Below are 14,615 nucleotides of genomic sequence, written 5' to 3' on the forward strand. Positions count from 1 at the left end.
CAAGGATCACAGCTTAATCTTTTCCTAAATGGTCACAGTCACCCAACTAGAAACCTGTTCTGGAACTTGCATGCATGGATGTCAAACTGTTCCCTTCTTTTCAGAATCTACCTGTTACTCCTTTGGGTAAAATCAAATACCAGCAGCTCTTGTGAAGTGTCTGTTCATCAATGGCTTCCTGCAATGCTTAGCATCAAGTCCAAATTCCTCCCCATGGCCACAAGGTGCTGTCTGCCTGCCCCAACCCCTGAGCTCGTCTGGACCCCTCACCCACCTCCAGCCCATGAGCCTCCTTGCTTTTACACATCAAGCCTGCTCCCACTTCAGGCCTTTTCACTGGCTGCTCTTTCTGTCCAGAACACTTTATTCCCCTGCAGCCATTTGCTTCATTCATTCATCTCTCTGCTCACCTCGTCAGAAAGGCCTTCCCTGCCCACTCTCCCTAAAGTGTCAGCCCTCTCCCAACACCCACTTAATCTGGTCACTATCTCCTTACCTTTATTTGTATTTCCAGCACCGATTGCCCCTGACCGTATATTAATTTGTTTACTCTTTATCCTTGGTTGAATATAAGTTCCATGAGCACAGAGACTTTGTTTTCTTCACTGCTCCAAACCAGCACTGGAATAGTGCTGGGTACATGGTAGGTGCTCAATAAATATTTATTGAACTAATGAACCTCTCAGGACTCCAGGTGGAACCCCCCACCTCTATCCGCTGACTCCAGTCTTGGGGGTGGGACTGTTGTCTTCCACTCCTAGCCCTCCTGTGAGCTCCCTGCCCAGGGCCCAAGTTCCTAACTGAAAACCCTTCCCCTTGGTGGGGAAGAAGGAACAGCAGGCAGCAGGGGAGCCAGATAGCAGTGCCTGCTCCTCTCTCCCTGCTGTAACACTGCCTTCCTCAGGCTGAGGGCTTAGTCAGCCTCCCTCTGCCCCTCCTTACTCTGAACACAGCTGTAAGCACCTCCTTTTATGAGCATGGGGACAGCATGTTATTTTCCCAAGTCTCAGATCATCCTAAGGTTTATTCCCTCCAAAATCGAGGGAAAAATATTGTTTAAAGCTGCGCACCAGGGTCCCAGCCTGTTTTCTCTGCTGATCCCAACCCCCATCCCACTCAGCCACCCTCAGACACTCATCCCCCTCCAGTCTCACTTGGAGGCTCTGCCACCCTTTCTCCCTTGTTCTACCCCCCACCCTCTACTCCCTGACAGTCCCCAAAGACAGTAATTTGCACTCTTTGCCCTGGCAGAGACCCTCTCTGCTCATACTTCTGTCAGCCCTAGATCCCCACTCCAAACATCACTTCTGGCCCCCTCCACTCCTCTGACCCCAAAAGGAGGCAGCATGCTGGGGGTGGGGCTCAGCCTCTTTATTAGGCAGCAGGAAAGGAGGTGACCCAGCTCTGATGGGAGGGGGAGGACATCGGGAGGCCTCATGGAACAGCTCCAACTCGTGGGAGACCAGAGCTAGGCAGTCGCTGGAGAAGGGGCAAAGCAGGCACCACCCAGCCTTCCTGCTTAGGACAGAGCATGCGTGGGCTGCACCATCACTCCTCCTCATCTTCTTCTTCTAAAGGTGGCCGATTCCGTTTGAAGAAGCCGAGCTGGGGGTGCACAGGAACATGAACAGGGTGTAAAGATGATATTTAGACCCCAGAGCAGCAGTGGAGGATATATCCTAGAAACCAGCCAGCGGTAAGGTCCTCGCCCTGGACCAGCAGAGAATACAAACCCCACCATCAAATGGAAACCATTCCCCATTTAGAGATAATGCCTGTAACAAAAATCTTTTTTAGTGTTTTGTTTTTTCTTCCCTGAATTTTTCTTAAATATTGATGATTATGTCTTTATGTGACTCAAGCTCATGTAGTATGTATTTGATTATTATAAGTCTAATGTGCGGTTTTGCCTAAAAGCACCATGGCTTCCCAGAGCCTGGACACCTGAGCGAGTTTGAGAACCGCCCACATGTTCTTCAGGTGCTGAGTTGGGAGTGACCCACCAGGGCCTCAGAAGGAGCAGGAAGCAAGGTCTGGATCAGATCTGGGTCTCCCACCTCAGTCAGGGGAAGGACAGAACAGGGAGGAGGTGAACTTTGTCCTTCTCAGTGGCCACTGAATTCCTAAAGGCAGGACTCATTCCCTGGTACTCCTGCTCTCAGGGGGAAATGGGTCTAAAGGCCTTAGAGTTTCAGGTGCCACCTCTCCCAGGCACTGTGCCCCGGAAAAGGTCCTCTGGTGAATGACACTCTGATAGGAGATGTAGATCAGAGACAGGTCACCCACTTGGGTCACCATCTCTTTCTGCCTCCCTGTGAGACTGCCCACCCACAGACCCCACCCTCCCTTCATTCCTCACCTTCCACATGGCCAGGACCAGGAGTGTGAGCAGCAGCAGGCCGCCCAGCACACCTACCAACACCCACCAGATTGGAATGTCCCTCTCCTCCAGGACCTGAAGCAGCTGCGTCTGCACCTGAGGGGAGACCCGCGCATCTCCTCGGTCATGGTGACACTTGCCTTTCCCAAAGACTCAAACTTGCGGGCTGGTGACCCCCAACCAAGCCACCTACCTGTCCCATCTCTCAGACCTGGGGAGGCCCCGCCCCCATCCTGCTGGGCACAAACACGTAGGTAGACCAATGGGAGACCTGCAGGACTCATTTCTGCCACCATCCTTCCACACTCACCAGAGCTTCCCCACTGGGCAGGCTGAGGGCGGGCACGGCGTAGGGAAGAGAGGAGACGTTGAACCAAGCGTGCGACTGCAGCACAAACTGATCCAGGGGCCTCTGGATAGGGTGGGGGTGAAAGCCATTTACACGAGGTCTATTGGTTGCAAGAGTCCCAGCCACAGACTCCCGTCTCGCCTAATCCCGTCCCCTCCAAAGTCCAGAGTAAATCTTTCCCTCACTCTCTTCCCCCTCCCCGAAGCCCCGCCCCCAGCACACTTGGGCCCCGCCTTCAGGAGGCCCCGCCCACCCGCACCCAGGCCCACCTGGCGCAGGCTGGGTAACCACAGGAAGGCCAGCACCGTGACCATGGCCCGCTGCCCACGCGTCATCTCCTGCAGCTCACACTGCACCACAGTACAGGGCGCCGAATCGCAGCTCTGAGGGGATGCGTCATCAGTCCCCAGCCCCTCCTGACCCATCACCCCCCCTCATCACAGGACCCAAGACAGAGGCGTCTGGGGGTCAGGAAGCTGGGGCCTGGCTTCCCCCTCCGGAAGGGCCTCAGATTCAAGCTTTGGACGTTATCTCTAAATGTGATTACTCACACAGTCCCCGAGATGCAGGGAGAAGGCAGGAAGAAGTGAATGAATCATATAGCGTTCAATACCCAGAATTTTTACAACCCTGCTTTGGCATTTACTCATTTTCTTTAATGCGCTGGAAATCTTAAATTCAAGTGGCCCCCGCCCCAGACACAAGGCCAGCACAATTCTTCATATTCTTGTCGAGGACTCTGTGGGACCAAGGTGGCCCACTTGAGGCCCACATCACACCAGCTGCCCCTCTCCCTCCCTGCCTCTGCCTCATCCCCTCTGTCTCTGGGCTCCAGGGAGGCCCCAGCTGGAGACCACAGAGACTGCTCACCACCAGAATTGAATCCTGAAGCCTGGAGGGCTGCTTCTTCTCTGACAGGAATGCCTGTCTGCGATCCCGCTTATGATGGGCCGGGTAAAGAGGGGAAGGGCTGGGGGTGGGCAGCCCCCAGTCCAGCTGGGGAGGAAAAGAGGCCTTCAGGTCCTGAGCTCTGTCCATCTCCCTGCCCTCCCCGAGGGGTCCCGGTTGATGGGCTGCGGACTCACCCACAGCTCTTTCTTCCACCCAGGCTCTCACCTTGAGGGGATTGGGAGAAGGCTCTGGGGAGCACTGAAGGCCTCCCTGGGGCTGTATATCAAGGATGTAGAGCAGGTCAGAGGGCTGGGACTGGCCAGGGAGGCCAAGGAGAAGGCGGAGGCCACTTACAGTACCAGGACCATTGTTGTGGAGCTGGTGGGGTGGTGGTGGCAGAAAGTTAGGTGGCTCAGGACCTAGACTAACTCCTGGGACCCTCCCACCCCAGCCTGAGGCCCGGAGGCTCCTCCCTACCTCATAGGTGTGCTCCACTTTGGGGCCCCAGCTGTCTGAGCTGTTCTCCTTGTTGCTTTCTTCTGCTACCACCACCAGGGAGGCTGGAAAGGAGTTCCTGCCAGGGCCCGAGAACCCCAGAGTGAGCTGGATCCCTTGACTTGCCTGTGGGGGTTCACCCAGGATCCCCTGAACCTTCAGGCTCTGCCTGCCATCTCCCTTATCCATCCCTGGCCTCTCACCCTCTCAGCTCCACATGAGCCTTTGCACGGACTGGCACATCCAGCACCACAGTCTCACTGTTTGGATTCTGGCTGTTCTTGCTGTAGGGGAATGGATGAGGAGAAACAGGTCAGGGATGCCAGCCCAGTGAACATCAGGACTCTCTGGGGCAGGGCCAGAATTTCAGAGGGCTCAGGAAGAGCTAGCTCCACAAGCAGCAAGCCACACTAAAGTCAGACCTGGAAAAGAACTTCCTCTAGGGCTCCAAGACTCAGAAACAATTTCTGAGGAAGAAAAGGAACAGGACAGTCTAAGGAGTGGGCATCCCAGATGACCCTTATGTATGGAGGGCATCTGAAGTGTCTCTACATTGGGATCGGACAGGGGAGGGGAGTGGTCCCCAGTCTAGTACCTCTTGATCTGCAGCCGGAAGGACACCTGCTCCCCAGCCTCTTCCAGGTTCCCCACACTCACCAACATCGTGATTCCTATCTGAGAGACAGGAGGGCCAAAGTCACTGCCCAAATGCCCACTGTGGGTGGTCCTGCTCTGAATGTGGCCTTCAGTCCTCATCCTTCAAGGGTACCCTCATTCATCTCCATTTTGCTTAGAAGCCCATTCAAAGGAGTTACTCACCCAAGAACATACATCTAGGGAGTAGAAGGACCAGGAGTCCAGCCCAGAGCCATCTGACTGCAAACCTAACCCCTAAAATATAGCTGCCTGTGAACCCCTGGTAGAGGAGACCCAGCACCCAGGACATGGTGGTCTCACCTGGGCATTCCTCTTCATGGGGTTGCCCAGCTCACAAAGCACCACCTTGGTCTCATTCTCCTTCTTCTGGTTACAGATGAGCCTCTCAAAGTCCTTTGAGGTGGCAGTCCCAAGAAAGAAGGTGGTCACAGAGCATCCCATATATATTTAAGCTCCCTTGGAAAGTCAGGGAAGGGAGGATGCCAGGGAGAGGAGGGGAGTTTCTCAGTGAGGGATTTTAAAGGACTGTCACATTCCTCTTTATGTATTATTGTAGCACTTTATTCTTTTCAATGATTTTTAAAAAAATAAAACCCACAAAACATTACATGGAATATAAGCCCATTGTTTTAAATTACATCAATAAAATAAACATATCCTTATGTAAAAGTCAATGTTGAGAAAAAAGACTGGAAGGAAGTTCACTGAATGTTAACATTCATTTCCTGAGCCATTCTTGGTTTGGGGTTTATAACAGAGTTCTTGAATTTTGTGCCATTAGCAAGTACTGCTCTCCCAAATTAAAAGGAAAAAAAAATCACAGCTTTTAAAGGAAAGCATAAAAGTGGGAGCTCTCAGGTGGGAGATGAGAATCAAGGCTCCTGCTCCTTCCAGGCCCCCCGACAACACCCCGGGGGTGGCACACTCACCTTGTTGTTGCTGAGGGCCTGCATGTAGTGGGCACCTGGGGGCAGGTGCACGGCCAGCTCAGCCTCGTAGGCTCCCTCACCCTTGTTGGCTGCATCCATCTGCAGCTCCAGCACATTATCGGCTCCGATTAGGAGTGGGGAGCCCGTCCTATTGGGAGAAAGGAGTAAACCCCAGGGTCTGAGAGGAGGGGACAGGTTGAGGACAGAGGATCAGGACCCAGGTGGGGAGTGGGTATCATCAGGGCAGATGGGGCCAGAGTCGGGGAGTGTGGGAGGTCTCCATACACATTGGCAGTGAGCTGAAGCTGTGGCACACACAGGTCATCTTCCCCACAGTCCAGGATGATGCGGGTCTAGAGGGGGCACATCAGGTGTGTGGGTAAGTTTGGGGGTTACTTCAGGGCTTAGGGAACTAGAAGGTCTGGGAAGGAAAAGGAGAAGCATCAGGGTTTATATCAACGTTTAGAGGTGACATCAATATTCGGGATTTAGATGAGGGTTTGGGGATATTGAGATTTTGGAGGTTTCATTAGGGTTCAGAGTAATATCAGATTGGAGGTGACATCTAGGTTTTGGGGTTCACATTATGATTTGGACACTATCCCTAACTCTGACTTTCTGGCAGGGGATCCTGCACCTCTCTTGCCTGCACCCACCCACCCGTACCTGTTTCTGGACGTGGGTGTCTCCATGCAGCACGGAAACAGGCACTATTCCATCCATCTCGGGCTGCAGGGACATATTGAAGCTGAGCATGATGGGGCTCAGCTTGTCCCGGAAGTCAGCCTCATCCTAGGGAGGGGGCAAGAGTCAGGCCATCTTGCTACCAAGCACCCTACCATGTGTGTCTCATTGGCCATCCCCTGCAGCGCCCAGCCTAAGCCAGGGCTGGATGAACAGGTTCTGCACACCCTGCCCTGCCCTGCCCATCCCCAGCCTGGGCGTACTCGGAGGAAGGCTGTAATGTTTTGGCAGATGGTGCTGCTCCTCTCGCCCAGATCCAGATGCAGGATAGTGCTCGCCTGTTGAGAGGCCAGTAGTAGCACCCGCCGGCCCTGGCGGGGCTTCTGCCGGTCCAGCTGCAGCTCGGCATTTAGGCCTGGCAGGGCAAGTAGGGAGGGCCAGGGTCTCCTTGGCCAGCTCCCAGGGGGAGCCAGGCCCATCTCCCTCCTGTCCCCATCAGGCTACTCACGCAGCTTCTTGGGAATGTTGTGCCCCGTGGCTCCCACACATATATCGATGTTAAAGCTGCAAAGACGTGAGAGGGGATGAGGGGCTAGGGCCCTTCAACTGAGGTCCCAAGTCCTGCCTGGCACATGCCCTCCATCTCCTCACCAGCTCACTCGTGTCTTGGTCTGGGGCAGGTCACAATTCTTTACAGCAGGATTCAGCGAATCTTGCACCAGCAGCTGGACAACGACTCTCACAACTGGCTGAGCTCTGGTGGGATGAGGGAGGCTTGCCACTGTGACCCTTCCTGGCCTAGTCTCCTCTGATGGTGTGGGTCCTCCCCTCCCCTGCCCCTGGAGCCAGGGCTCACCTGTACACAACAACCTTGTTGGCCCCGTAAGCTCCTACCAGCAGGTCTATAGACATTGGTGGGGAGGGAAGAGGTGTCAGAATTGTTCATTAGCGAGGGCATTGGGGTCCTCATCTCATTTTCCCAGGGGTTCCCCACCCTACCTCCCCCACTGTAAGTCTGATCTGGCCTCCCCTGTCATCCCAGCCCCACAGACAAGTCAGAGCTGTCAGTCGGGCACCAGGTCAGGCACGGGCCCCTGGCTGTGTCTCTCAGCATCTTCAGCTAATACCCAAGGGCCTTCCCTGTCTAGCTGGAGGCAGTCCAGGGGCACCTGGGTATCCATTGTCATCGATGTCTGTGGCACCTCGAAGGGAGAAGCCAAAGCCAGAGACTGTAGGAAAGGGGCTGTCCAGGACCTGGGAGGGGTGTGAGTTAAGCCCTTCACTCTGACCCAGGAACACCAACACTTGGCCCCGACCGTTGGGACCACCATAGGGGGCAGCCACTGCAACATCTGGAAGGAGCAACAGAAAGGGAGTGGCTGCTTGTTATCCAGTCTCTCCAGATGGTCCTGTGAAACTTTCCTGAGCTCCTTCCCTGGGCAGACCCCAGGGAGACCAGGAGAGGAATGCAAAAGTCCGGGTCAAGAAGGCAGTGGCCCTGCCTCCAGGAGTTTACAATTGGGTAGGAGGGACACTCATCAAGTCAGCTTATTAGAAAAACAGTAACAGCTCTCACTATCTGTTGAGGAAAATAGATTGACATAATCTCATTTAATCCTGAAAATCAGGCATTATTCTTCTCATTTTAGAAGAGAAAATGGAATCCCAGAAGATTAAGTAACAAAGACCTATTAAATACTGGCCTCCTCTTCCCCTGGGGTCTTCACTCTATTCCACTCCCACCATGCAAACCCAGAGCCACACCAAGGGCTTGTCATCACTAATAACTTTTCAGATCCCTCTTGAAAATATATGAATCATCATAATCTTATTAATTTGTAAGAATTCTTTGCATGTGATAGGAATTAATATCTTTGATACAATCTTGTAACTGTCTTTCCTTTGTTTTCTGACTTTACGGTATGTTTTCCGTGCAGTTTTTTCTTTTCAAAATCTTTATTGATGTTTCTGATCGAGTTACATAGAATTCATCCAAACAGACCACTCAGATCAGTCTCGTCCACAGGCCCTGGGCCTCTACTGGCTCCTGATCTTTGGCTTCCTCATCTCTTCACTTATTTTCTGACCATCGGATCACTTTTGCCATATCCTCAGCCATCTTGCCCCCATTGCCAGTCCTGAGCAAGCCTAGCCAGACCCCACCATATTGGACACTACGAATTTCTGACCTCCAGCTTTCACCAGAGACCTTGGTGCTGCCCAGCAGTCCCTCAGGGTTTTCTTGCTCAGCATCTATTTCAAGCCTTCTCCATTCAGTCAAGTTCCCAGGTCCCCACTTCCTTCACAAAGAGAAGCAGCCCAACACTTGTACTATAACTCCACACCGACTTTTTCCCCCTTTCCGCATGACCCTGGACTAGGTGTTCCTTCTCTACCCTGCCACTGGGCTGAGCATCCCATCTCCACATCCTCCAGGCATTACAGGGACCCTCCTCCAGCTCACTCTGCTCTCCCTGCCCCATTACCCTACAAGATAATTTTCCTCCACATTCAACCTACTCCATATTCTTTGAAATTAAAATAATCTTCCCTTGACCTTCATGTCCTTTCAGAAATCATCTTTTCTCATTTTCCTTTCACAGACTGGTTGGAAGAGCTGTCTACCCTGGCTGTTATCAATTCCTCACCTCCATTCATACCTTGCCCCATGGCATTCTGGCTTTGGTCCCTACCCAGCCCTAAATCAGTTCTTGTCACTGTCACCCATGACCTCTTTCTTGCTAAAGCCCACGGATGCTTCTCCAGACCCATCTAACTAACTTTCAGCAGCATCTGGAGCCACTGATCCAGCTTCTTCCTGCTTAAAGCACTCTTCCTTTGAGTTCTGGATCATCAGATCTCCCGGTTTCCTTCCTACCTCTCTGAACATTCCTCTGTCTCCTTTCCAGACTCATTTTCTGTGGAAGTCCGCTAAATGCTCTTGCTCCCCAGGGCTCTGTCCTGGGCCTCTTCACAATTCACAAGCTCCCAGGACCTCATCCACTCTCCCCAAGCCCCTGTCTCCCACTCAGATCCCTCTGCTGGAAGTGGGGGAAGGAAGCTACATACAGCTGTTCTCTGGACTTGTCTGCCTAATGCTCCTAAGTCCTTTAATATCACACAGGCCCCGAGCTGAACTGCTGATCTCCCCCACCCCATCTCACCCCTTCCAGACCTGCTGCATGGCCTGAGCTCCAGGCAGTGGAGGGAACCATCACCCATCTAACTCCTCTTTCTCTTAGCCCTACATCCAGTCATCCATCAAATCTTAATAATCTAAGTAATAAATATCTTGAAATCACTGTCATCTCCAACTCCACTGCCAAAATCTACATCCAGGTAGTCACCATCTCTTGCCTAGACTAAAGCAAACAAATCCTAATTGGTCTCCTTTAACTGTCTCCTGCTGCAAACCCTTCCTGGTGCCTGCTGCCCTCAAGGTCAAATTCATGGTCTTTTTTGTGGCTGTTAACCCCTCTGCAGCAAGTGGGGCTCCTTTCTTCCCTTACCATTGTAGCCATCACGGTTGAGGTCGCCCAGAGGTGCGATAGCCGAGCCAAATCGCCCGTAGAGCTGTGTGCCAGTCAGCAGAAGGCTGGGACCACCCAGAACACGGGAGCCTCGAGACTGCAGGAACAAGTAAACGCGCCCCACCTCGGCCAGCTTGCGGTCAGCACGGTTCTCCATGTACAGTGGTGCACCCACCAAGAGGTCATGCTTCCTGCAGGCCCAGCGGGCAGTTATGTGGGGGTAGGCTAGAGATATGTCGCAGACCAGGAGTAAATCCTCACCCTCCCGCTCCCACCTGGGTGGTCATGTGGGAGTGAGGGTTAGGAAAGGAGAAGACCAAGGGCAGTCGAGGCCTCTGGTAACTGGGGACCCAGCTGGGTAGGGGTGGGGCATCTGGCTCCTCACCCGTCCCCGTTGACATCAGTGACGGCCACTGAGTGCCCGAAATATGAAGCCATCTGCAGGAAGACGGGGTGCACCTTAATTTCTGCTCCAGGACTTGTCACCCTCTCTTAGACTTCACCCTTACCATGTCTCGTGGAACATTCTAGGGTCTCAACCCCCCAGCATCGGCCACCCGCACCAGGACCTGGCCCCCACCTGCTCTCCGTGCAGTTGGTGCAGCCTCTGGTAATAGGAGCCCAAAATTTCCACCTGCGGGGACAATACACAGGAGCGTGTCACTTTTAACCACAGGGCAGAAGAACAGGAGGTTTAGGGGGATTGTCAGGCTGAAGACTGGCTTCAGGATACTGGGTGGCTGGCAGAGGACACTCACCGCTCCCAGGGTCCATCTCCAGGTAGGGGCACCGAAGACATACTCTGGGGAGAGCCAGACCCAGCGAGTGAGGTCCTTGGAACCTACCCGCCTTCCGCCCACATTCAGCATCCTGGAGAGATTACCGTGGCGGGAGGGGGGAGGTGCTCCTTCCCAGGCCGGGCTCCCCAACTCCCACCCCTAACTAGGTGAATTTCTTGCCTGTAGTGTTGAGATTCCCGTCGAACTCGCCCACAGCCACGGAGTACCCTGAAGACACAGCTCGAATTAGTCTTTCCGGGAGGGCGAAGCAGGGAGGGGGCTGAGCGCGAGGAAAGGGGACTCAGAGACCACCCAGTCCAAACCCTGCAATTATGTAGACGGGAAAATTGAGGCCATCGAGAGGTCAAGATCTGCCCTAGGCCACGTAGCGAATCCAGGGCGGTAAGGTGAGGTGGGGCAGGCATATGGGAGCCGGGCAGTCTGCGGGTTGTGAGGTGGGGGGAGCTGCGGGAGCAGAGGGTGGAGGCAGGCGCCTTAGCGCTGGGGCTGGCCAGGCGGGGTTAGCATGGGGGCGTTCCCACAAGGGCAGGATCTGACCGGCGGTCAACACTTAGAGTGTTGGGAAGCTCCGAAAGGAGTGCCAGGGTTACCCCGGTAGCCATCGTAGTACTCTGGGCGGCTGTCGTCGAAGGTGAGCTGCTGGGTGGGCACGTGCCACAAGAGGGTGCCCTGGCGGTAATTCGAGATGATATCGGCAATTGGAACCCGTGCCAGGAGACCTAGGGCGCGAGGGACAGCGGGTGTTGGGGCCCAGACCCCTGGAGTCTATCCAGGTCGAGAGAAGGGAGGTGAATGGATGGACATGTACCTAAGAAAAAATAGCCGCCAGGAGCTCCAAGCACCAACTCCCCAGCCTGAAAGTAAAGCCCTGGAAGTGAGTGAGAGGGGTTCCTTTCTGGGAGCTGCCCCTACGCCGCTTATGCTCCCTAACTCGCCTGAGTGACTGCGGAGCTGAAGCCGGCTTCGCAATAGCGCTTGTCTCCTAAAGGAGGAAAGGAGGAAGAGTCAGTGAAGGGGAAAACCGAGAAGCCTGCTCTGGAGCCTGGGGCGGGGCGTCGCGTAGCGTTATTGTCATATGGGGCGGGGCCACTGGGTAATACTGAGGCGTGGTCTTAGCGCGGCGGGCGCAGACTGAGCTGGGCCAGTGGGCGATGCCGGATTGAAAGCAGGGCATGGGGGAGCTGTAGGGGCAGGGGGTAAGGATCGTATTAAGTGTGGGGCTAAATGGCCACGAGTGGGAGTAGCCAAAACCAAGAGCGGCGCTCACCAAACTGACTTTTCGAGTAAGCTTGGCTCATGGTGTTGTCCCTGCAGGGCGAGTACTCCGCGCGACCGCTGTTCTGGAGCTGAGCCACGAAGCAGCCACCTACCGGCGTCTTCTCAGCTTCTTCGGTGTTTTCTAGGACGTTCCAATGCTGCCAGGGGGCGCAGGCCTGAAGCAGGGCCACAGGAGAGTGGGGAAAGGGCGGAACCCGGGTTCCCCCCTCCACGTGTCCCTACCCGGGTCTGCTCCCTGAGCCCTGTCCTGTAATAACACCCACCACAATGTTGTCTCTCCAACTAACGACCGACGCCCCCAGTCCTTGCCCGGCCTTGAAGGTCTGTAAAGTTTGGGTGCCAATGGTTCTCGTCTCATCATCTGGAGGGCACGACATGGGGTGGGGCGCTGAAGCCCAGCTATCCACGCTTCCTCCTCCCTCTCTTTCCCTCCTTGCCCAGGACTCACTGAGGTCGAAGACCAGCGGGTTGCATTGGCCGCCCTCGGCCTTCCAGGGGCACAGGAAAACGCCGCCCGTCTTCTCCTGGCTGCGGCCCTCGGCCCTTGGGGCACCCACCACGATGGACACGCTGCGTAAGAAAGCTGGGTGAGCGCAGTGCAGATTCCAGGGTACCCCTAGTCCCAGTGCTCGTGGTGGGAGCACTACCCGGAAGGGCAGGGTGCCCTGGGGGTCACAGAATCATCTGTCCTCGATGAGACTTCACCGACCATCGAGGCCAATATTTTATTTTATGGCCAGTGAAACTGACTCCCAGTGAGAGAAATCACATGCCCACAGTCACCTGGGAAATTAAGGGTAAAGCTGAGGCTTTAACCATTTTTTTTTTTTTTTTTTTGAACACGAAGGGTTTGATATCCCTGCTGAAAGAGACTTCCTAAGCTCTGTACACAATCTACATTCCCCACTCGCCCAACCAAGAACCAGGGGTTTACATACACCCTGTTACATCTGTCTGGAGACTATTAGACTGTTATTAGATCCCTTCCTGAGAGCCAGTTTTAATGGTGAAGAATTAGGGAAGCAGTGGGCACCTCTAAAGTGGGTAGTGGGGTGCTGACATCTGAGGGCTCTAGTAGATCAAATCACAGCTCTGCCATATATAAAATGTGGACAATACCAACCAATCAATGCTGTCAGGAGAAGTAAATGAAATAAATGTATAAGGAACATTCAGCATGGTGCCAGCCAAATAATACATAACAAGTGCTTAAAAATGCAACATATATATATATATGTATTTATTTTATTTTATTTTTTAAGGCATGCGGCATGTTTATTAAGACATTCCCAAAACCAGTATCTGTGGAAAGGAGGTGAAAGAAGCAGGGAGAGGAGAGAGGAGAGAGTCAAGGTGAGATTCAGGCCCAGTGACAGCCACGGGCCAATGGCCTGGGAACTCTGGAGCTAAAAGGACCCTTCAGAACTGTCCTGAGGTAAGAGAGTTGGACACTTATACTTCTTCCCTCCTTCCATACTCCATCAGTCATTGGTCATAGGCCACATTTGGAAGGGGACTTAACTTTGGGGGAGTGGCTCTCTTCGGCAGAGGAAATTCCCCAAGGAGCTAATACTTGAAGGCCATTTGCCATTGCCACTCCCTGAAACTGGACATTAATACCCACCTCAATAAGTAACTAGCTCAGGGTAGTTCCTATAAAGAGGAAGAGCCAGGACTCTGATCTTGGCAGTCTGATTTCACAGCCTGATCAGTCCCAACCATGAATGCTCTATTGCTTCTTCTCAAATATCTATAATTTTGATGGGGATGAAAGGAATGGAGTTGAAAGGCAAGGTTTGCAAGTCAATTTAAGATATGTTCTCCTCTCTGTATTTCTAGGGGATGAGGGTGGAGTGGATCATAACACTGACCCTTGGGGAAAAAATAAGGTATCAACTTTTGCCTTCTCTTTCTTCTCACTGTGCCCAGGTCCCCAGTGGTGCCCCTCGCTGATACCCTCACCTGAGCTGATCCCTCCCCAGTATTCCTAACAAGAACTCAGCAGGAATAGATCCTAGAAATCACTTTGCTCAACCTCTATCACAAATGGGGAACTTGAGACCCACAAAGGCAGTGATGGTGGGGGAGTTCCTCCAGGGCTCACCTCCCATGGCTGTCCTTGAAGAAGTCCAACGAAAACCCAAAGTCGCTGTCATTGGAGCCTGTGTAGACGGTGAGCTGCACTGGGTCCAGGTTCAAGGCCCAGGTTGGAGGGGCAGCACCTGGTCCCAAGAGCAGCTGCACCCACTCCAGAAGCCAGAGGGCACGAAGTGGACACAAAGCTCTGGCCATCTTCCTTCTCCCACAACGTCCTAGGCAGGAATGGATTAGCTCCTTTCAGTTCCACCACAGGAAGTCTTTTCTTATCAAACTGGAACCTACTTGCTGAGCAGTGGGCAGAGTAAAAGGCTATATAGGTCCTGGATCCACATGGTTTCTAGGATTGCCAGGAAGGGGGTGAGGTCGCCCTGGGGGTGGATACTTATGGCTGAAAGCCAACTCCTCCCTTTTCTTGAGAGTAGTTTATCATCAAGTCCTGGTGACTCTGCCTTTCAACTATGTCTCTTGAATCTTCCCACCTTTTCCACTACCAGCATGCTAGTCTAAGCTACCTTTGCTTTC

General features: G+C 53.5%; 1 protein-coding gene and 1 long non-coding RNA gene across 6 annotated transcripts; one reads left to right on the forward strand and one right to left on the reverse strand.

The window, feature by feature from the left end:
* Positions 1-1,354: 1,354 nt before the first annotated feature.
* Positions 1,355-14,615, reverse strand: ITGA2B (integrin subunit alpha 2b). Of its 4 annotated transcripts, none has more exons than XM_032457366.1 (30): positions 14,098-14,615; positions 12,442-12,563; positions 12,257-12,354; positions 11,983-12,148; positions 11,651-11,697; positions 11,524-11,569; positions 11,306-11,434; positions 10,875-10,922; positions 10,674-10,717; positions 10,496-10,549; positions 10,301-10,353; positions 9,895-10,106; positions 7,555-7,737; positions 7,242-7,287; positions 7,037-7,141; positions 6,894-6,949; positions 6,649-6,800; positions 6,368-6,493; positions 5,987-6,054; positions 5,702-5,849; positions 5,073-5,165; positions 4,711-4,790; positions 4,319-4,399; positions 4,098-4,194; positions 3,846-3,998; positions 3,600-3,725; positions 2,999-3,112; positions 2,691-2,792; positions 2,360-2,476; positions 1,355-1,605 (listed from the first exon to the last, which is right to left on the reverse strand). In XM_032457366.1, exons 1-30 carry the CDS (start codon positions 14,283-14,285, stop codon positions 1,549-1,551), a joined length of 3,111 nt encoding a protein of 1,036 aa, XP_032313257.1. In that variant the 5' UTR covers positions 14,286-14,615; the 3' UTR covers positions 1,355-1,548. The 4 variants fall into 4 exon arrangements, with proteins under 4 accessions (XP_032313257.1, XP_032313256.1, XP_032313255.1 ...); XM_032457365.1 differs by having other exon boundaries at positions 1,361-1,679; XM_032457364.1 differs by having other exon boundaries at positions 1,361-1,605; positions 12,257-12,563.
* Positions 10,891-14,104, forward strand: LOC116656780. Of its 2 annotated transcripts, none has more exons than XR_004311719.1 (5): positions 10,891-11,346; positions 12,030-12,314; positions 12,435-12,580; positions 13,256-13,428; positions 13,923-14,104. It is a non-coding gene; the product is annotated as an uncharacterized LOC116656780 (long non-coding RNA). The 2 variants fall into 2 exon arrangements; XR_004311718.1 differs by lacking the exon at positions 10,891-11,346 and adding an exon at positions 11,827-11,911.

The sequence above is a fragment of the Camelus ferus genome, chromosome 16 (genome assembly GCF_009834535.1).
Source record: "Camelus ferus isolate YT-003-E chromosome 16, BCGSAC_Cfer_1.0, whole genome shotgun sequence".
Classification (NCBI taxonomy): domain Eukaryota; kingdom Metazoa; phylum Chordata; class Mammalia; order Artiodactyla; family Camelidae; genus Camelus; species Camelus ferus.